Here is a 23,418-nt window from a genome sequence, read left to right on the forward strand (position 1 = left end):
TTTATAAAACTGGTTTGCCCCAGGTATGTCATTTACAGTAATAAAAATGGACTAATACACGATCTACATAACTCCTAAAAACTTAGAGGACTGAGTCTGTACTTAAACTGGTGCAGAGTCTTTCACACCAGTGAATAAAAGTAAAGGTGCATTTCTATTTTAAAAAAAAAAAAAAGTAGCAACATGTTTCAAAAGCTTTGAAATTCTACCTTAGGAACTAGAAATCTATTCTTAAAAAATGGAATACTAAAAAACGTATATTAATATTTGTATAAGTCATAAAAGTTACAAACCATTGATAATATAAATGTGCTGTAATGTAGTCCACGAGGTTGTATCACACAAATAGGAACATGCCTGCTTGCTATGCTACAGGGAATAGTATGATGAGTTACAAACTGTACAGACCAGGGAGCGAACAGACCTACAGATACACCCCACGTCAGGGACAAACACGATGGTCACTCACCGTTTTCACAACGCCACGGACAAGCGGTGAGGTGGCCTGGAGCGGTGGCTGCTGGGTCTCCACGCTTTTCGTGTTCTTCTACAGGGGACCTGCGCTGCCTTTCTAACTGGTTACTTTAACTAGTGAGGAATTTACTACTTTAATTAGTTACTTGAATGTACTTTTCTGGGAAAGGACTACATCAATTTAAAGAAAAAAATTACTAATCTAAGCTCCACAAAAAACGTCCAGTTAAATGAACAACTGAGAATGGCCAAAGAAAAGGCTGGTTGTTTCCCTGACTGCAATAAGACATTTCAGCAGCAGTCACGGCAGAGTTCAGCAACATGACTTAGGACCTGCCGAGCCCCTTCCAAAATCCCAAGCAGGGCAAGGTGGGGATGCACAAGAAGTAAGAGCTGGGGGATGTGGAAAAGCTGGGTCTCCAAAGCAACTGTCTGGGCTTCTGCAGAAGGGGAGGGGGAGTCTCCTGTTTCAAGGGGCACTTGATAGAAGAAGGCTTTTAAAGACAACTGCAGTGGGCTTCCCACTTCCTTTCACCTCAAGCCACAAAGAAACAAAACAGAAATACAATCACGGCACTACCACTGAGCATTCACCATAGACCAGTTAGTAACAACCCATGAAGTACAAGTCATTACTGCCTTTGCTTTTCAAAAGGAATAAAGAAAGAGGTTAAATAACCTTCCCCAAATCATAGTGAGTAATCAAAGGGTCAGACTCAAAGTCCATCGAGTACCTAATCCTACACTCTCAGCAACAAGGACAGTGCGTCCCTCGGCCAGAAGGTATCAGTGGTAGCAAGTCTGCACCCAGCTAGTAAATGAGATAAGGAGGCGACAGAACTTCCTGTCCCGCCCTCGAGGAGCAACAATTAACAAGTGAGAATGCGGGTACAGAGTGCAGATGGTAACTCACTGTCACAGAAAGCCAGAGCTCCGAGGACACAAACGAGGGACCCTCATCTAGGGCAACAAAGAGATGTCAAGGGTGACCCTGAAGTAGGCAGTGCTTGAGAAAGGATGAAGGCAACACTGCTATACCCTACTCTCACACAGACCAGTGTTCTAGAGAAAAGTGAATTAACCACCTAAGGCATTCATACACTCCAACCCAATGGTGTTCGTTGAAATGAATCCTAAATTTTAAACCAGTCTCAGAGTCGTCCTGCTTCAGGGACAAACAGCATGAGAACCACCTGTTCCACAAGGCCTGGCCTGCGGAAGAACGCTGCATGACACAGGAAGTATGAGATTTTGCCTATTTTCCTCAAAATCTCTTTTGATCCATTTCTGTTGAGGTGACCATATACCTGACAGGAAGCAGCTTAACAGGGAGTTTGCTTTGGCTCCCAGTTCAAGGAATACAGTCCATCAGGGCAGCAGCGGCTAGCGGTGGGGTTTGCCCCAGGCCCCAAAGTTTTCACATCCTCCCCAAACAGCGCCACCAGCCGGAGCCCAGCTGTTCACACACCAGCTGTGAGCCTGCAGAGGATATTTCCTACTGAAGCCATAACAGTCTGCCATAGACCCTACAGACACATGGCCATTCATGATGCAAAAAGAATCTAGTCCATACGTCAAGAAGTCTCACCGTCCTACGCTGCTCAAAAGGCCAGGCAGTGTCTTCTGAGAGTTGAGGCAATTTTGTAACTCTGACCTCCGTAAAAAATCAAAATGCATACTTCCAATATGAAACAAAATGCAGTAAAAATCCCTGTTTCAAGAGAGAGGAACAGGCGGGCAGCGGCGAAAGGCTGGCCAAAACCACTCAGGCGCAGGGCAGGGCAAACGGGAAGCCTGGAGCACCATGTTTATTACCTGGGGCTCCTGGTGACATAGCCCGGACTCAAAAGGGCTGTGTGGCCTCACCCCGTCATCCTCGGTGACTGCAGCACATGTGGTCACTCACCTTAGCTTTCTTCCACAGGAGTCCCATGTTCCTGACATCTCTCACACACTGGAATCGCCGGAGCAGCTTGGACCTCCCCTTCGCAAGCTCCACAGACAGCCTACTCAGGAGCTCCACAGAGGGAAGGCACAGCTGCTACACACTGGCTGCTACACACTGCCGAGCTCAGCCAGGGACCTTGGTGCAAGCCTCCATGACCTCCTAACTTTCATCTGCTGATCCACACGCACAAAACCAGTACTACATGGCTGCCAGCACCGAGGTCTGCCTGCACATTGACATCCGTTTTCACCACAGCTGCAGTGGCCTCTAAGTCCCTGGACAGCTGAAGCCAGGAAACATTTCTATAGGTGATCCTGTTGGAGCACAGCGCCCTGGAGACCCCTTCCTGTGGTCCCCAGATGGAGCGCACTTTCTTTTCAGTTACAGAAACTGCGTCACAGTACCACAGCTTTATCACCAGCAGTCTGGTCCAAACTTTAAACTCACTCACACTCTGTACTTCCCAAGTGCATACTCTTCAGACCTTCCTGCTCCACTCTGTCAACGCATGATAAACCTGACCCAAGGCAGCGAGCAACAACAGCACAGCACCCTCGAGGCCGGGCTGCACGGAACTCATTTCCACCACATAAATTCACCCACCGTCTCTGACTTCAGTATCGCTCTAGTTTGCTTCTAGGAGACCCAGGTCCCTGACATCTTTAACACACTAAAGTCTCCAGTGCAGAAAACAGCCAAATTCTTTCCAGAACGTAACACGAACGGCCACCAGCCCAGCCCCCAACAGACTCCTATCCTCCAGAAATAGGAATCTACTCTTACTGTCTACATGTACACTGATATTCTGGTCTTCCAAATTCTAAGCAGAATGTTCTATGAAGCTCTGCTTGTAATAGAGCTTTCTAGCCTACAACTCCAAACTTTTCCACACTCCTCCCACAAACCAGTTCCAAAGACCTACGAACCTATGGCCTTATAGACCACACAGTCACAGTAATGGCCTTACAGATCACATGGTCATAGTAAAGGCCTTACAGACAATGGTCATAGTAACAGCCTTATAGACCATTGTCATATTAACAGCCTTACAGACCACACAGTCATAGTAATGGTCTTATAGACCACACAGTCACAGTAAAGGCCTTACAGACTATGGTCATAGTAACAGCCTTACAGATCACATGGTCATAGTAACAGTCTTACAGATCACATGGTCATAGTAATGGCCTTATAGATCACACGGTCATAGTAATGGCCTTATAGATCACATAGTCATAGTAACAGCCTTACAGACCACACAGTCACAGTAAAGGCCTTACAGACTATGGTCATAGTAACAGCCTTACAGATCACATGGTCATAGTAATGGCCTTATAGATCACACGGTCATAGTAATGGCCTTAGAGACCACATAGTCATAGCAATGGCCTTACTTCTGAGTACAAGTTTTGCTATTGCTTTTCTTGCCACTGCGACAAATACCTGACAAGCAACACAAGGGAGGAGACTCATGGTTTTGACTCATGTTTCAGGGAACATGGTCCATCAAGGTGGGGAAGTACATCTGTGGTAAGGGGAAGCTTGAGGCACAGCTTGTTTACATCTTGTCAGACCATGAAGCAGAGAGCTCTAGATGGAAGTTCAGTCACCAAGAACTTGCAAACCTTGACCCTACGGCCCTATGGGGTCCCACAACCTCCCCAATACCACCTGTGTCGGGACCAAGTGTTCAAACATATAAGCCTTTTGGAGACACTTCACATGTAAACCATGACAGTCTTTTAGTGGATAAATACTGTCACTTGTTCTCCTGACTCACAGTCTCAAGGGACAATGTAAAAAGTACAATAGCATCCTTTCTGGTTTTAGTACAACCATGTATTTCAAAATCAAAGTCACGATCCATTTGTAAGTTTTAAAATAAATTTAGCAGGTCATAATGAACAATGTTTAGTACAACAGAATAATTACTACAGATTATTATTACAGGATCAAATGTTTCATAAATTATTTCTACTATACAGTACATTCAAACTTTTGTAAAAATTTATTACTGTAGGTCACATTCCTACTGCAGTTCCTGAGCTACTGCCTGGAAAAGATCAACCGCTCACACAAAATCTTTTGAGCTCTAGCATGTCTATGTCCTGGGCCCAACATTTTCATGGGGGAAAAAGTGGTGTAAAATGAGTTAAGAGAGGGTTTCTTGTCTTGTCTTTTCTTCCCTCCCTCTCTCTCTCAATCTCTCTCTCTCTTTCTCATGTTTTTCTGAAAAGAATCTTCCCTCTAATTGATCCTAAAAAGCCTATCTGATCTACCTAGAACACACAACAGCCGCCTAACTGATCTACCTAGAACACATAATGGCCACCTAAACTGATCTATCTAGAGCACATAATGGCTGCCTAACTGATCTATCTAGAACACATAATGGTCATCTAACTGATCTATCTAGAGCACATAATGGCCACCTAACTGATCTAAGTAGAACACATAATGGCCACCTAAACTGATCTATCTAGAGCACATAATGGCTGCCTAACTGATCTATCTAGAACACATAATGGTCGTCTAACTGATCTATCTAGAGCACATAATGGCCGCCTAACTGATCTACCTAGAACACATAATGGCCACCTAACTGATCTACACAGAACACATAATGGCCGCCTAATTGATCTACCTAGAACACACAATGGCCGTCTAACTGATCTACCTAGAACACATAATGGCCGCCTAACTGATCTTCCTAGAACACATAATGGCCATAATGGCCAAGGCACTGCTCCTGTGGGTTGAGCTGAAGCCCAGCTACATGAGTCAAGTGGCTAAAGAACACCTTGGGCTCAGGGTGATAAAGGGAGCGAGAAGCAATTTCATGGACCTGGTCCTAAGTTAACCTGGTGTAACTGCAGCCTCTGGAGATATTTTATTTTTTTCTCTTCTCTACACTGAGAAGCACAGCATGTGTCTTTCCAAGTTCCTCGTACTCTAAACTCTTGATGGATGGGAAGCTGGATGAAACGAACATTAAAGGACCTGCATCCCTAAGACTTGCCTTAGTAAATATATAATTCTTCATTTAAGTAAAAACTAAATATGTGTAGAACAAATTATTTCAAAATTTTAATGAGAAAAATCAAGTTAAGTTACATTTATCTACATGTTTATGGGGATAATCACATGGAAAGAGGAAGAAATCAGTAAGACGACAGTATGAGAGAGCAATGGGAGAGATGAATATCATCAAAGAACATGGGAAACACAGTCATTGTGAAATACATTCTTCTGTATCATGAAGAATTTAGACTTCAGTTAGTAGAGTTCTTGCCTAGCATGCACAGAGCCTTAGGTTCAGTCCCTAGACTGTATAAACCAGACATGGTGGCACACACCTGTAGCCCCAGCACCCTAAAAGAGAGGCAGAAAGAGCAGAATTTCAAAGTTCATGCTAGGCTACCTAGGAAGCTTGAAGCCACCCTGAGCTACATGAGAACACAATTTCATTTAAAAAAAAAAAAAAAAAAAAAAAAGACTTCAGATTTTAAATAAATGTATTAAAGGTTTTTTTTTTTCAAAATTTCCCCCCACCAAAAGATTAAAGAGGTTAACAATTTCTACTAAGTTCTCTAAGCTAGCTGTCCTCTAGCAACCTTGTCAACAACCCAAGTACAGCATCATCCAACAGCTCACAAGCAAAGAGCTCCCCAAAGCGGCAACCTGTCAGCTTCCTAGCTGAGGGTTCACATTTCTCTACAGAAGGCTTCGTCCTTCTGAAACAGTGCTGACATGAAATCCATTTATGAAACACTTTGACAGAATGCCTAATACATTCCTGATAGCACTCGCTGCTGCTTTATCGACGTGTGCCTTCTGTAAGATCAAGGAGATTAACACATTCACTGAGGTCTGCAAAACAGGACGAGGGAATGCGCTTGCAGGCTGAAAAGGCAGCCTTCGCTTGGCTGTCAGTGTGCACACAAAGAAAAGCAAACAGTGCTAGCTAGGGGAGGCTGAGGTCCGCGGAGATCTGAGAACTCGCCGACCACACCCACTGCCAGCAGCGTGACGTCCCTCTCAAATGAGGCCGAATCCAACACGCCTCTGAAAACAGAAGACGCTCTTTAACAAGGCACACGTGTGGGGAACGCAGTTAAAGGCTTTAAACAAGCCCTCTACAAATATGAAAGAGCATCAGAACACCAGCCCTTTCTTCTGTTTCCACTCAAGTACCCTCTAATAGAAGATGAACTAAATGGTTAAAGAAAACCAGCTTGCTTTAATCAACTCGGGTAATTCACACACACCAAAAATTTATAAAATCAAATTTAAGTTCATTTAAAATTTAGTAACAATAATTCTCTTCATATGGTATATATGAAAACTCATAAATTTTGATTTTTAGTAACAATTCAAAAGTAGAGAGACTTAAAATAATAAATGCAGTAGTTAAGAATTTGGGGTCTACATATCAGATGATTAAGAACCAACTGTAATTCCAGCACCAGCAAGATCCAACACGGCTTCTTGGTCCCCACAGGAAAGGGCACACAAGTGGCATACCTCTTAGACACACACATATGAATAAAAATAACAATTTTTTTAAAGAATTTGGGAGCTAGAGAGATGGCTCAGAGATTAAAAGTGTTTGCTGTGAAACCCAGAGGACCTGAGTTCGGATTCCCTAGCTCCCATGTAAGTCAGGTATGGCTGCACATGCCTGTAACCCTAGCATCTGGGGTTGGGGGCAGAAAACAGGCAGATCCTGGTGCCTACTGAACGGCCACCCCTGGCCAAAATGCTACGCTTCCGATTTAGTAAGAGACTCTGTCTCAAAACAAAGAAAGACAAAAAAGTAAGATGGAAAGCAATACAGGGAGCTATCTGATATTCTCCTCTAGCCTCTGCAGGAGAAAGCATGGGCACATGCACCTATACATACACACACACACACACACACACACACACACACACACACACACACGACTTAAGTCCTATAATTATATTTTAAAATAAATACAACTTGCTCATTATGAAAAGCTTTAGAAAAAAGTATGTTTCTGATGGTTTTTTTCTGTGTGTGGTTTTTAAATTGAGATCAGACTACGTATTAGGATTTTAAAACACCTAATCAAATTTATAGCTTTAAGAATAGAGAATTGAGGAGCTGAGAAGACGGTTCAGTGAGTAAAGTGTCTGCTATGTAAGCATAAGGAGTTGAGTTCAGATTCCTAGCACCCACACACATAAAGGCCAGGCACAATGGATATCTGCAACCCTGGTGCCTAGGGTCGTGGGGGGACAGGAAGATACAAGGAGCTCAGTAGCCAGCCAATCTAGCTGAAATGCAGAACTTCAGGTTCTGTGAGAAACTCTGTCCCAAAATCTACAGTAGAAAGCAATAGAAGATACTCAACACTGACCCCTAGCTGCCACACATGCACACACAGGTGCATGCACACACACATACAGACAGGAGGAAGGGAAGGAGGGAGGGAGGACTTACTACTTTACAGGTCAAAGAGCAAAGGGAAGACCAACTGGGCATACAGGGAAATAACTTGCCAAGGACTCTTCCAATCACTACCCTTCTCTGGGGGTTCACATCACCACCTGAAACCAAACCTCTCTGAGGCTGGCCACAGCTTTGGGGAGTTAGCTCTCAGCTCGACTTCATAGGATGCATTTCAATTATCCAATGGGAATTTCCTTGCCCCAGCTCTGATGTGACTAGCCTTATAAGCCGAAGGCCACAGGTGGGTACGGAGTCTATTCCTGCAGTGGAGACAGGGTGCTTCCAGGTGGGAGGCAGGAGGAGAGAACTGGGAACTGAGCAGCTCCTCAACTCAGAACTGTTCTTTACAAATCCTGTTGGTAATCTGCTCCCTACACTGAGTTCAAAGGAGGCACATCAGACAGAGGAGGTATTTGAGGATCTTTCTAAAAATAGGTGGTCAAGACCCACCAAAAAGACTTCCTCTGTGACATTTCCCATGTCACTACACGTTCTTTAACAACATGGTTTTTAACAGCTACAGAATTCTAATTAACTTTTTAAAAGTGGACTTAAATCCAGAAAAAACACATACTATCATGATCCTTTACGAACAGAATACTCAAAAGCAGCTAGGAATGTACCAAGCACTGACATCCTCACCACACCTTTCAGAAACTATTCCAAAGGACTCTTTGTGGGAGACGGGGGAATTATGAAGAGAGAAAAAATATCTACTCTACCACTGAAGGTTTCCTAACAATTATGGATAAGGACATCCTATAGCCCAAATTAAATCAGAAAAAACAAAGGCTGCCATAATCTAATTAAAGTAAGACTAAAGATTAAAAACAAACTATTTAACCCAACCAAGGGAAATTTGTGACAAGGGGTGAGGAAAGTTACCCACGTCAAGTCAAGAAAGAGGAACACCTAAGAGAAAGACCCTTGTCTCTCAGACAGGAAGCAATGGCTGTGACCAAGATGAGCAAGCCTACCTCCCCAGCCTGTTAGCGCTAATTATGGGGTCAAGGACCATATATATGTGTGTATGTATATATGTGTGTGTTTGTGTATAAATATATATATATATATATATATATATATATATATATATATTCTCTACACGCCAGAGTTACTTTGAGACACTGTGCCCAACAAGCTGAGGCCCAGCACCTGGACTTGCTCACTGCCAATGTGACACAAGCCTAGGAAGACCTAGAACTGTCAGCCAATCTCGTGGCCTAACATTTGCTTCCATTGTCCCTTTGAGAAACTATTTCCAACAGCCTGCCGACTCGTAAACAACATTACACAGTCCTTAAGCAGAACCCATGTCACCTGATCTAATGGGAAGATGGAGACAGGAGAATGCTATGAACAGATAACCTGTGAGGAATGAGGAACTGACTGGCAGGAAGTTAAGGCCATCTATCCATTAAGTAGGCAAGACCTGTGTATCCCCATCTTTCAGTAGAGTTCAGAACAGGATTTTCAAGGCACCAAGAGGATACACAGGAGGGAAACAAAGAGACCTCAAGAAGTGAGGAACCAGGGACAGTCAAGTCATACCCTCACCAGCATAAAGTTTCTGCCACCGCTTGAGCCCTAGGTCACTGCTGTCAGTTGGCTGCCCCTTGCTGTCTAAAGTGGCCCCTGCAAAGGCACCTACTGTTACCCAAAGTGGTTTAGGTAAGAGACACCCTGATGCAGAGACAGTCCGGAGCTTCACAAGATTAGTAACAGGTGACATCCTGAATCAAGACAGAAACCAACGAGCTCAAGGTGGGGATTCGAGATGACAGACAGCTAGATCAGACTGCCGAGGAGTGAGGATACTCAAATGCTGTTTAAGAAGTGAATCCCACTTTCACAAATGAACTCAGGAGAAAGCCACACTACACGGAGAAAATAAGAACGCCACTGGCTAGAAAAGGGTATAATGAGATTTATTGACATGCACTTGGAAAGCTAGTGAGTAAGAACAATGAGGCCATATTCAACGTAACTATTTTAAAGCAAAAACTGCAATAGGGCAGGAACACTGTATCAGACTTAATAGCAAATGTATTCTGTCTTGAAAATGCACAAATATAAAAATTTTTTAAAAAATCACAAAAGTAAGTTGCTTCAAATTAATTCTAATAGTTCTCCTAAGCAGTTTCAGGATCCTCTTAAAACTGACCCAGATGTTTGAAAAACAAATAGGAATATTTATTTATTCAAAAGTTTAATCTCTAAGAACAAGTGGAATCCTCTTCGAGAATTCTTTACCAAAAAGAGGGATCAGAAGTACCCACAGTGGACACTCAGCACTAAAACCATGACAGAGCACTGTCAGCTGGCAACCTGTTTTCTGTTCTCCCATCATTGCATAACTCACGAGTCAGGAGCAGGAGCAAAGCGCACCCACAGCAGACGTCCCGGGCGCTGGCATCTGCCCGTGCTGTGCTTGCCATACAGCTTCGGAGGCCAACATGTACAGGCCTGACTCCTACAAAAGACCTGTGCGCTGATACAGCCTTCCTGATCAATGACACACACGTACAGCCGATGAACAATGCCAGAAGCTTTATTCTGGTCTGTCAGAAAGCCAGCTAGCCTGGTAACACTGAAGAACCCATTCGTGGTCTCCATTGTGTTAGGAGGAGGAGGCGCTGGGCATATTCTGAACGTACGCAGTGAGCCTCTTGGAAATAGTTAAGAATGTGGACTGCATAGAGACAACTGGGGCTCCCCTGCAACACCGCTTACCACAGCTCTACAGTCATCGTGCCAGAGGTCACCCCTGCCTATTGAAGAGGAGGTAGTGTCAATTACTGCAGCAAAGAGGCAAAGCAACAGCTTTACCCAGGAATCTGCTTCACAGATTTGCTATTGTAAAATTAACTGCAACGTTGCTAAGAAAAATATTTCAAAGATCTTCTTGTTCTGTACACTGCTGTTCACTTAAAGTTGGATGGAACCCATTATCCTGACCTATTTTTATTATAACAAAGAGACAGAATCCTGGCCGGAAAGCAAGACTGCTTTATCAATAGAAAAGTAGCATTTTCACAGCAGTTTTTTTTTTAATCGCTCTGCCCTTCTCAGCCTCTACCTAACAACATTCATGTCCATTTCCCCCCCAGAGTACAGTTACACAGAATTACAACGTCGGGTCTGTGGATATGAAATCATCTCTTCCTCATGATAATTAAAGCACAAACTATGCAGCCAGACCTTTGTTTATTACCAGCTGTTAATCTTTATATATGCTATTTACCTTTGGCCTCAGTTTCCCCTTATGTAAAGGAGATGGATAATAGAATTAACTCATAAGACTGTTGTAAAGATTAAATGAATTAAAAGAAGTGCTGGCTAAGCGGCAACACACTCAAGCATTAAGGGCTCACGTTTATTATTTCTAAAAACAACGTGTCCAGGAGTCCAAACCGCTCGACAACTCAATATATTAGGAAAATTACGAACTTTCTGATAAGCTTCTAAAAAATGTTGAAAGAATTCTCATAACACTTTGTCTTAAGTTTTTAAAGAAACTGCGCCTTAAGATGCCACAGAACTATCTTGGAATTAAAAAACATAAAGCAGTGGCTTTCACAGCTTCGGAAAAAAAATAAAATTCCTCTCTGTCAACCCAGTGGTGACAAGTAAGGATGTGAATGGCTCCTGTGTCTAGGTCTCACTAAGCTATAAATTTGCTATTTCTTCAAGCAGGAAAAAGCAAAGCTATTTAACTGCCTTCTTCCTGGGATTATAGGGCAAGACCGTAACCGGGAGGAGCTATGGGAGTGTGTTCACTATAGGGGCTAGGGGGCAGCCAAAGCTTTTCCTGGGATGCAAAGGACTGGCAGTGAGGGAGCATTTAAACACAAAAACAGGGCACGGTGAGTTTGCGTCCCAATTAAAAATTACAGACGTTTATAAGTAGTTAACAGAGCTTCTATGAAAGAGAATGCAACAGATACTCTGGGCACCAAAGTTCCATCCTGGAGCTTCCTGCGGTAGCTAAGTTTCACACATTAACCCTCATCAGGCTGTCGCTAAAGGACAGTAAAAAGATCTTAGCAAGGAACCCTGTCCGCAGTTTAAGCGCAGCTTCTCCCTAGGGACAGCAGGCTGGGAGGCGGAGTGCGAAGGGGCGAAGGAGCGGAGGGGCACGACGCCTCTCCTTTCCTGGAAGAAGGAAAAAAGAGGGACCACCTCCCTTCAGTCAGATCACAGAGCCCAGCCCGCGCTGCGGCGGCGGCGGCGGCGGCGGCGGCGGCGACGTCTGGAGACAAGCGGGGGAAGTCTGCAGCAGGGGCCCGGGGAGCAGGAGTGCAAGAGCCGGGGTTTGCTCGGGAGCTTGGCCTCGGTGCCCGGGCAGGGGTCGCGCGGAAGCCAAGCGCAGGGTCCCGGGCTGCACCGCGCCCCTCCCGCCGCCGGAGGTCTAGATGCTCCGCGCCCACCAGGCACGCAGCAGAGGACCCCACGCCCCCTTCGCGCGCAGCCCGGCTCCCTCCGAGCAGGCGCTGCAACCATGCACTCACCTCGCCGCCGGGCAGCGCTCGGGCTCGGGCTCGGGTTCCGCCGGCGGCGGCGGCGGCGGCGGCGGCGGCGGCCGCGGCTCCTCCATGGCGGCTGCAGGGGTGACGGCGAGGGCGGGAGGGGGCACCGGTTCGGCGACGGCGTCTCTCATCCGTGCACCGAGCCCCGCATGGCCGCGGCGGGTCGTCAGCTGCAGCCTGGTGCGGGAGCCCCGGAGCCGCGGGGTGCGGGAGTGACTCGACTCCGCCTCCGCTTCTAGCCCGCCGCAGGAGCCGTGCGCGCCGCGGCCATCTTGGGGAACGGCGGCCGGCCGAGCGCCGGGCTACGGCGGGCAGCGAGGGACACGCCTAGGCGGGCGGCTGAGGCTGCCGGGGCGGGGCGAGGAGGGAGGGAGGGAGGGAGGGAGGAGCGCACTGGCCCGCGGTGCGTCAGGTGTCGCGGACTAGCCCGCGGGTAGCCGCCGGAGGTCCCGAGGCCAAGGGCGCAGGAGACACTAGGAGAGGCAGGGCGAGCTGGGCGAGCAGGGATGCTTCGTACGCTGGAGCCCAAGGTCGATGCAGCGCTGGATCCTGCCTTTCGGAATAAGGATGATGTCACCCAGACGCCCACAGCGCTGACATGGAAGCACGGGCCTTCTGCAGGCTCAGATCATCAGAGTGACACACCAAGCCGGCAGCAAAGGACACCGTCCTCGCCCGGGATCCCAAGGTTAAGAAAGCGCTTTTCCAAAAACTTGGACTGCACAGTTCCTACACTGAAGGTTTTTGTTTTTTAGCTTACCAAATGAGAAAGAAATTTAAGGTAAGATTTCAGAGCTAAGCTAGCTAAGGATAGAGGACACCCCGTGAAGTTAGCTGTGTTACAGAAATGTCTCTGTAACTAAAGAGTTGCTACATTATACGTTGTTACAATAGAGGACATTATGGACATGGCCGGCTAGTGCTGAGTTTCTGAGCTGACATTCCTTTCTCTAGACAACAACGCGCCATCAACAAGTATTCGGTGTACATATTAGGACTTCGGAGACACTGAGGATGCAGCGGTGAGCAAAAGTAAACGGCTCTTTCCTGCATGGAGCTCGGAGCTTAATAAAGGGAGAAAGAAAGCAAAGCCAATACAAGCATTCAAAGGAAATGAACTGACTCTATCGTAATAAAAAAAAAACTACATAATTTTTAAATGACTCATTTGTTTCCATTGTGTAAAGAAAGCTCAGCAGAGTATTTCCCACTTCTCTGTAATTCTAATCATCTATGTCTTTTCTCCCTACACGTTGCTGAGCCTGAGGCCTCCTTAGAATGCATACTGAAGAAAGCTGATCATGAAGCCTCCCCTCCGACTGCCTGGACTGCCTGGAAATGAGCGAACGGGTACACTTTGTGCCTCCCAATCAAACACTTGTCAAACATAACTCATCCTGAGGGAGAGCCAAGGCTGTGTTTTCTTCATTTTCTGCTGGGTACTGTATATTCTAGAAGGAGCCAAACAAATTCACATTCAACTCACCATACCAAGCAGTGTGCTTAGAAACCTAAATTACTTGCTACCTAATTCTTGGTGTGTATGCAGGGACTTTTACCATCCTGTGCAGACTCACTGTCTCTCTGATTGCCCCTCTCTGGAGCACCTCCTGTGCCCCCAGGCTTCCAGGACAGCATCCTCCTCTCTGTCTTCCAGAGGTGCTTCTTTACCTCTAGAGTGTGGGCTCCTTCAGAGCAGGCACCATTCTTGGTCCTGTGTTCTACGCAGCCACCAAGTGTCCCGAGTCCAGTGCTGACCCGTGATAGGAACCTAGCAAATAAATGTTATGAAGGCGTTTGAAGACAAGCCACCTCAGAACATGCCAGATCATCACCTTGCTAATTTCACTCTGAAATCCCTTCAGAAGGAGCCTCCCTTCCTGCAGCAAGACAGGGTTCTTTGGGGGAGGACCTACTTCACAGAGCAGTGCTGGGAGATGCGCTTACTCTTTGGAGATTGGTAATTGAGAATTCTGTAAGCCTGGAAAGACAAACTCCAAAGTAATCCTTACCTTACTGTAGTCCCCTCCATCCCCCCCCCCCCCCCGCCATCTCTTTCCTAATAACAACCCTAGAACGTAATACTCTCTCAGAGACTGCTTCTGCCATTTCTTCACAAATTTAGTGTTCTTTGTCTAAAATGTATAAAAATATCATGGTGTGGTCATTCTGAATTCTGCTCTTTTGTGAAGATCCTAGGAAATTAGTAAAAACTGCATAAATTTTTCTTGTGAATCAGCTCTTGCATTCATTAAGTTACTCCATCCACGTGAAAGCCCACAGAAAAGATAGCTGCCATTCACTGGGTTGGATGTTGTTGCTACATTAATAACTCCTATATCACTGAGCTTTTTCACTTATAGATTAAAATTACTGTTTAGCACAGGACTGATTGCATTGCCTTTAATCATGTTCTTAAAAATATTGACATAAAAATCTATGGGAAATAGTCTGTCTCCAAGATTGAATTCATACAGTGTCTGTTGCTTTATTATTATCATCATCATCATCATCATCATCATTTCAAAAGTTAAAATTCAGGACTGGGAAATTGATGGCTCAGGGGTTAAGAGTGCATACTGCTCTTGAGAAGACCTGAATTTTGTTCCCATCACCCATATTGAACTGCTCACAAATACCTGGAACTCTGGCTCCAAGTAATCCAATCTAGAGTCTGGCAGGTACCACCAGCACTCATGTGTACATATACCCATACACAGATACACATAGTTTAAAAATAAATCTAAAAAGAAAAGTTAAACTTCTAGTAAGGACCCAGTTTAGGCTAAGGTACATAACACTCACACCTTTATTTACCGGTAATTTCAATCCCAATTATGATGCACACACAAACCAGTGCATTCATGTGCAAAGATTTCTGCTTTCCATATAAAGTTAACAAACTATGGACATATCAGCATGCTTATGAACTTCAAACTGTTATGTCTGTGTGTGTGTGTGTATTACACACACGTACACACACACACACACACACACACACACACACACACACGAGAAAAATGGAGCAGGGGGTATTATGGTAACACCATAGAATCCCTTTTACAGTACTATACTAGCCAAAAGTTTTCAAAATGATCCAAAAAGAAGTTTGTGTCAAACTATATAATAACTTACTGTTTCAAAGGACCAAGCTTCAAAGCTGCAGGTTTTAACATCATTGTTAGTGTGGTGATGCATTTTACTTAAAATAACTTTCTCCCTTCCTGGTAGTATTTGTGAGCTCTGCCAACCAACTTCCTGTGTGACCTTTCAGAGACCTCAGCAGCCACGGCCATCTCTATTCCCAGTGGCTCCTTACAGCTCTGTCCAGCTCTGCCAAGGCAAGAACAGTCCAGACTGCTCCTGGTCTGAGGAGGCTCATTCATGGTCACTTCAGTGCTCACAGAGAAAGGCAGATTGAGAGAGAGAGAGAGAGAGAGAGAGAGAGAGAGAAGCCTCGTGCCAGGTGGTAGGGTCAAGGTAAGCTGAACCTTACATATGCAGAGTGATTTTTCCCCTCTTGATTGAAACAAGGACATTTCTATCTCGACCTGCTACTAAACACTCAAACACTGGGTACATGTAAAATATATTTACTTGGCTTTAAGTAGTCTCTTATAACACTAAGTCTCATACTTCTGAACAGTGAAAAACTAGATGAAACCTCCTCAATTTTTGTTTGGGTTTTTTTTTTAGGAGGGGGGTGTTGTGGTGGTGGTTTTCTTGTTTGTTTATTTGTTGTTGTTTACCTGAGAGGAGATTTGTTGGTTTTTGTTATTTCTCCACCAAAACACATTTCAGACATTAGTCTCTGCACAAAGTATAAACCGAGTTTCTATCCTCATTAAACATAAGATTAAATGTTGCACCGGGCGGTGGTGGCGCACGCCTTTAATCCCAGCACTCGGGAGGCAGAGCCAGGCGGATCTCTGTGAGTTCGAGGCCAGCCTGGGCTACCAAGTGAGTTCCAGGACAGGGACCAAAACTACACAGAGAAACCCTGTCTCGAAAAACCAAAAAAAAAAAAAAAAAGTTGCATACTTAAAAAACCGCTTAGGGAGCTGGAGTAACTCCAGCTCCACATGATGCAGAGCTCTTTTCTGGCCCTCTCCGACATGTATGTAGTGCATATAAACTCATGCAGGTGTACACATATACACATAAAATTATCAAATAAACGAACAAATCTTGTGCTAAAAGTTAGAACAGTATGTCTTATTCAAGGAAATAAAACTTAAAGAGACAGAAAGTGGCCAGAGTGAGAACACAGCAGGTGGAGCGGGGAGTCAGCCCCAATGTGAAGTACAGTCCTTTTTCCTTCTGAAAGGATGGGCAGTGTGAGTCAAGACAGCAAGCCCACAGTTCTCCACTTCTGGAATGACTACTTCATCCACATCTCCAAGATCCTGCCAGGGTGAAAAGCAGCTTTAAAAACCAAACACTCTAAGTGGCCCACTCCTTGTGAGCCAAGAATCTCCAACGCATCCCACCAAACACTAAGAGACTTTTGCCTGCTTCTCTCATTGAATTGCCCCCCCCCCCCTTGATGCTCAGGTCGGAGGTTTAGAAGACTGAGAAGCTGCAGCTTGCAGTGCCTCAGTTACCTTTCAGATCCCTCGAAATCAACAGTGCCTGTGCATATGGAAGCCAGGTGCAGAGCCCAGAAGACTAAACAGCGAAGAGGCCCATGCCCTTGTCAGGGCCATCCACCCCTGGCTTCTCCACTTGAAGTCATTTGTCCTTCCCAATACGATTTGAGTGGCCCCCACTAGGAAGACTCTCCAAGCCCCATCACCAACCACCACCCAACCTCCCTTCAGACTTGAACTACTTGATAAACTTGATAATTCTGTCAAGTTCTCTCTTAACATGGTGTACCCAACACTGGAGTCATTCCCGTTAAACAAGAAGGATTTGAGATTATTAACTTGAGTGGGGGACCCACTGTGTACCCCAGGATAGCTTTGAATTTGCAGTCCTCTTGCCTTGTCTCTTCCTGAGAGTTGGGATTGCAAACCTGTTCCACCATGCATAGACTTCAAAACTTCTCTCCTTAAACTTAGCTTGATAATTAGAGGGATATTTGGAAACTATTTGAGAAAGGAGTGATCAGTGGTTACTTTTTCCCATTTAAACGAAGTGTATTATGTGTATTCAAAAGGAAAATGCCTCTTTGTTGTTGGGACCACTGCTTTTCAAAACCTGCAGTGTACCTGGATTGCCTGGAGAGCCTGGTGAACTGCAGGGGACCAGTTTAATAGGCTTGGGTGGGACCAGAGTCTGCATGTCTGATACGCTCCTAGGTGACGTGGGTGGTGTAGATGAAGCAGGAGGACTCATTATGCTTTGCAAAGCAAGGCTACAGAACTCTCCTTGGACAGACCACAGGCCTTTGCTCTAAAGAGCCAGAAGAGGTGGCCCTGTTAGTCAAGGATAACCAAGCTAACTAAGCTCCCCTGCAACTGAGTAAAACCAGCAAAGACGTACTTTTTCTTGTGACAGAAAGCCTGGAAAACGAAGGAAGAAGGGCTTATCCGGGGTCCTAATGGCAGGGGAGACAGTGGGCATGTGGCAGATAGTCGCATGGCATCAACAGTCAGGAAGAAGAAAGATGAACACCGTTGCGGTGCTCAGCTCGCTTCCTCCTTCATCCATTTTTATGCAGTCTGGGTCCTCAGCCCACAGGGGTGCTGCTTCCCACGCTCGGGGTAGCTCTTCCTCCCCAGCTAAATTGCTCTGGAAACACCCTTATAGACATGCCCAGGGATGTGTCTCCTAGTGATTCCAAATCCACTCAAGTTGACATTGAAGATGTGTCCCTCAAAGAGAGATGCTGAAGTCCATCCGGGTCTGTCTGTGCTGCTCTGAAATAGAGTGATGTGTAAATAGTGTTAAGGCACTGTTCATGTTATGGAGGCCAGGGAGTCTAAGAGCAAAGTTCTGGCTGGTTCAGAGGCAGTGAAGGGTCTGGTGTTTGTTTCCAACATGATGTCTCAGTAGGAAAGGGACAGTGAACCTGTGCATGGCAGAAGAGAAAGAAGAAAGAGAAAGGGTCTGGCTAGGTCCCTAAGTGCCACCCCCACTTGGTTTTGAGATAGACTCTAGCATAGGGAGGATGTCCTTGAACTTATAATCCTCTTGCCTCCACTTCCCAAATGCTAGGATGACAGACATCTGCCACCATGCCAGCTTTCTATGGTGCTAGGGATAGAGCCGAAGGCTTCATGCACACTAATCAAAGCACTCTACCAACGGAGCTACATCCTCAGCCGCTCTCTCAGCCCCTTCATTAGGTCACCAGCATCATTGTGAAGGCTCTGGCCTCAGAGTTTACCACTTAGAGACTTTGCCTCTTAGTACGCCACATGGATTTCAGAGGGGACACAAACATTCAAGTCATAATAAAGCTATATATAACCCTAGTGCCTGTGAATGGGACCTCATTTGGAAACCTGGCCTCTGGAGACATAACTAAGTTAAGCTAAGGTCATACTGGGGAAGGGTGGGCCCTTCTCTCAACCTAATTGGCACCATTTTTTATTGCTGATGTTTTAGTTATTTTGTTGTTTTGAATGAGCCACAATATGGTTTGTTCTAATGCTTCTACTTGTGATACTTCTTAGTTCTACGTCATTACTGTACTCCTCAGGACTGAATCCGGAAAGTGGCATTCCTCTCAGAAGAGACTGGGGGTGCAGAAAGACACAGCACATGGGGGAAGACAGTGTGTGACCATGAGACACAGGCGGAAGTGATTCATGCACAAGCTTCAGTGGCAGACACTAGAGGCTAATGAAGAGACCAAGAAGGAGAACCTTCACAGGCAGCTGGCTCCTCGGGTGCCTTTGCTTCCCAGTCTCGTTTCCAGAACCGAGACAATATATATAAGCCTTGGGGTTCACACAGAGGATAGGAATAGCATCAGCTGCCCGGGATATGGAGCATGAGCGGCAGGGAGCTGTGAATGGCCCTCTAAGAAAAACATCCCTAGAAATGGGGAGGACATCAGGCCATCCATGTCACATGACACAGAATGACTTCTTGTCTCGGAGGTTGTATGTGCAAATGCCCTCACACAACAGTGCGGGGGTAGTTTAGAAGATGTCCACATCTCACTACAAAAATCTATTCACGTTAAGTTTGCACAGGAATTAGTAAAAGAGGCTGATGAGTGGTTTATCAAGTAACCAAAGGACCAAGCAATACCTTCTTCAGAATCTTCAAGATCCCAGGCAAAGGTTTGAACAAACATGGATGCTTGCCTCTCCCCCTCCCCCTACATCTGCATTTAGCTGGTCTGAAATGCAGTAAGCATCCATAGGCTATGAGCATTCCTCAGGTGATCCAATGTCCAGCTGGGGTTGAGAATCACTGTTAAATATCTAAACCTTCAGAGGCAGGATCAGCCTAGGAGCCATCATCCACGAGTGTTCCTTAATCATGTGCTTAGTGCCTGAAGTAAGCAACATCGTGCAGGTTGAGGTTGGAAGTTCTGATGTCTAGGTTGCTAGTACCAGCCCTTATGGAAAGGTCCCCCCCAATAGGAACCACCACCCTGTAAGGGCAGAGTTTCCATAGTTAATTTTGATAGTGATGGTGGTTCACATGGATGCAGCCCCATCCATTTGTCTGCCCGCTTTAAAGTTCATAGACCTGCGTTACCAATTGTCCAATGCCTGAAAACAGCTGTGTTTATGGTATCCAACCATTGACCTGCTTACAGCCAGGGAACAAGTTTACTAGGACAGTCCGGACAAAGTAACACAAATGGGGTGGCTTAGGGCAACGGACATTCTTTCTCTCATAGTTCTAAAGGCCAGAGTACAAAGTCAAGATATGAGGAAGGGGGTTCCTTCCCGAGGGTTCTGAGGCACAGCCTGAGTCCACACCTCTCCCCTGGGTTCTGATAGTAGCTCCTTGGCATTCCAACTTCTTAACTCCGAGCTCTGCCTCTGCTGTGACATGGTCACCTTCCCTCTGGATCCGTCCCTGTGTCTCTTTTCCTCCTCATCAAAGGACACCAGTCAGACTGGATTAAGGGCCCACCCTCTTCCAGAATGACCTCATCTAAGCTAATTGCATCTGCAACAACCTTACTTCTAAATATGGTCACATTCTGGGTTTCCAGGAAAGTCGTTTTAGGGTTCGAGGGTGACATTGCACTCAGAACAGTGGGTCACTATGATGCTGTTACTCCAAAATAGCATTTTCACTTGAACTGCACACTCCAGGCCAGAGGGTTGGTTTTTTTTATTTATTTTGAGAGCTTTTTTTTTTTTTCTTTCTCACAGTACTCTAAACCAGAGCAATTTAACAGTTTTAGATGAATTAGGGTCACATAGTAAAAACAAAAAAATAGCCCAGTATCCTGTAAGTGCAGGTTCCAGGCCCCACACAAACCCTGAGAGGACATAGCCTCAGAAGCTGTAGACTAGGAACCTGAATTGTTGAGGGCTCTTCGGACTGTCCCAGTGAACGTCCACCTGGGGCACCGCATTGCACAAGAGTCTCCGGTATTTTGCCGTGAGGAGCTGAATTCAGTTCTTAAGGGAGATAGTAAGTCAGAGCTCTCCAAAGAAACAGAACTAATCACATGTAAGAAGACCAGAAAGAGATTTACTTGATGGAACTGGTTTAAGTGATGACAGAGAGGTTGACAAATTCAAAATCTTCAAAGCGGGCTGGAGACCAGGGAAGACTCCGGGCTACAGGCGCAGGTGGAAGGCAGATGATCCAGAGACTGCTCTGATCCTCAGGGGTGGGGGCAGACATCTGCCTCCTGTTCTAGTCTGGGCTTCAACTACCAAGATGACCCCCAGTTTCCCAACACACATGCATACACAATGGAAGACATCAATTTGCTTTACTCAAAACCTACCATTCCCAATGTCAATCTCATGCAAAAACATTCCAGAAGCATCCTGAATAGTGTTTGACCACATATCTGGATACCATGACCCAGCCACCCTCACACACCAAATCACCCATCATGTGAACTCTCACAAAATCTGGCACTGGAAGAGAGCAAGAGGCAGGAGAGATGAAACCCTTCTTTCAATTTCATAAAGTTGGGAGTCTAGCCCTAGACACCAGCCTTGGAGGTTTCCATGGAGACACAGATCATCAGACCCCATCAGAAATCAGTAAATCTGGGTATAACTGAGGCTTCTATGTAACAAATCAATTCCTTCTGTTATATTTAAAAATTATTAGTGTACACATAATAATTTCCTAAGTGTATCTAGTGCAGACGTACTTAGTAAACATACACAATACATTTCTATACAAAAGCAAATAATTATTTACAAACATCAGCTAGAAGCCTGCTATATAGATACTACCCACAATGTGCTTGTAGAAATCTCCACATCCACGTGCAAAGCAGAGCCCAGTGTCATGTTAACTCTTAGCCTCTCTCTGTAGCCTTGCTCACAGTATCTAATTCTGTACCTGGTGCAGGGAGGTGGGCATAATACATCACGACAACCAGTGGACTCCCACATCTGTTCAAAAGAAACAGAGAAGGAAAGACCACTTGGGGTGGGGATGGGGGGGCTGGCTCCAGGTGACATTTGGGCAGGACAAAAAGGTGTCACTAAGCTGAGAGGGTAGAAGTGAACTGAGACAGAGGGGGAACAGAAAGCAAAAATTCAGAGGATGGAAACTCAGATTCTCTGGATGACGGTGGAGATCAGGGTGAAGGTTGGACACCGAAGACTCCTCATAGCCTCTCCGCACTTTGATCACCAACCATGCTCAAGTTATACTGTTTAGAACCCTAATGGTAGATGTTCAGTAAAAGGCAAGCTATCATAACAAGAGGGCAGATTTCGGTGATTCCAAAGTTATAAGGGTTCCCTAGAATGAGGCTGTCCACCTAGGCTGATGCCCAGAGAGTCCCGGCCCCTTGCACATCTGAAAGCTGTAAGATCTCAGACTAGAGGCGATTTTTTTTCTCTCCCTCAGCCATTTCACCCCCATTCATTCATCTGGACAAAAATATCCCCATGTCCTCTTCAGATGTTCAGGATCACGTGAGCCCCAGGGGTGTGGGGTATTATCAGTATTTCAGACCAAACTTCCCCAGGTCCCCTATTGCCTGCGAGGCTTGCAAGTCTATCAGAGTAAGCCATCAAGGTGTTTATGAGCTGGCAAAATGCCTGGACCACAGGAGTGCAGCTGTGTGAGAGACCAAGAAGATTCCTTAGCCCAGGTTCTGGTTCTTCTCCCTTTTCCTCTTGGAAAACAAGAAACGAAGGCTCTTAACATGAAGCAGTAGTTGCTGTTGGTTATGAAAATAGAAATGACACATCTGTGTGAAGATAGTCCCTGGTCTCTAATTCAGTGCCCCCCCCCCACCTTTGTTTCCTTCCTTAGTTTGAGTCCAAAGGGAGCGCTGCCACCCTTTCTTCTTTCCCAGTGCACATGTTCACAGAGATAAATCCCTCCCTGGGCACGGAGTCAGCCACCTATTGCCATTAGGCCTCCAAATCAGTGACCTCATCCCCCAATAGCCAATCCCTCTAGAATGCACCTTGCAAAGCAGACCTCTCCCTTTTTGGAAGTGCCTTTTTAAATAGAATCAGCCGGGCGGTGGTGGCGCACACCTTTAATCCCAGCACTCGGGAGGCAGAGGCAGGCGGATCTCTGTGAGTTCGAGGCCAGCCTGGGCTACCAAGTGAGTTCCAGGAGAGGCGCAAAGCTACACAGAGAAACCCTGTCTCGAAAAAAAAAAAAAAAGTTAAATAGAATCAAAGTTGTTGTTTTTAAAAAAAAAAAAACCTGCTGGGTGTAAGGAAGAACACTGTCTGGGTCAGGGTTGTGGCTCAGGGGTAGAGTGGTGTTTAGTGTACGTAAGGTCCTGGGTTGATTCCCAGTATCCACGAAACAAACCTGTTGCCAAGGTAAGAGCATAGGATAAGGAGCCATTAGGATCCTCTTCCTTCACCTTAAGTATATGCACGGGGGTATTTAGGTGATGCTAACAGTGG

At 45.6% G+C, this 23,418-nt stretch overlaps 1 protein-coding gene and 1 long non-coding RNA gene across 4 annotated transcripts in view; one reads left to right on the forward strand and one right to left on the reverse strand.

The window, feature by feature from the left end:
- The window catches only part of Map3k4 (mitogen-activated protein kinase kinase kinase 4), a 95,419-nt gene extending 82,728 nt beyond the window's left edge, over positions 1-12,691 (reverse strand). For all 3 annotated transcript variants that reach the window (XM_052750845.1, XM_052750844.1, XM_052750843.1), the window contains exon 1: positions 12,410-12,691. In XM_052750845.1, coding sequence (XP_052606805.1) covers positions 12,410-12,558 — 149 coding nt within the window. In that variant the 5' untranslated portion in view covers positions 12,559-12,691. The remainder of the gene's footprint in view (positions 1-12,409) is intronic.
- Positions 12,692-12,854: 163 nt separating this feature from the next.
- Positions 12,855-14,895, forward strand: LOC128118311 (uncharacterized). Its single transcript, XR_008221147.1, has 2 exons — positions 12,855-13,208; positions 13,382-14,895. It is a non-coding gene; the product is annotated as an uncharacterized LOC128118311 (long non-coding RNA).
- Positions 14,896-23,418: the final 8,523 nt, after the last annotated feature.

This window comes from Peromyscus californicus, unplaced genomic scaffold, assembly GCF_007827085.1.
Source record: "Peromyscus californicus insignis strain IS unplaced genomic scaffold, ASM782708v3 Scaffold_22__1_contigs__length_63687245, whole genome shotgun sequence".
In the NCBI taxonomy this organism is placed as follows: domain Eukaryota; kingdom Metazoa; phylum Chordata; class Mammalia; order Rodentia; family Cricetidae; genus Peromyscus; species Peromyscus californicus.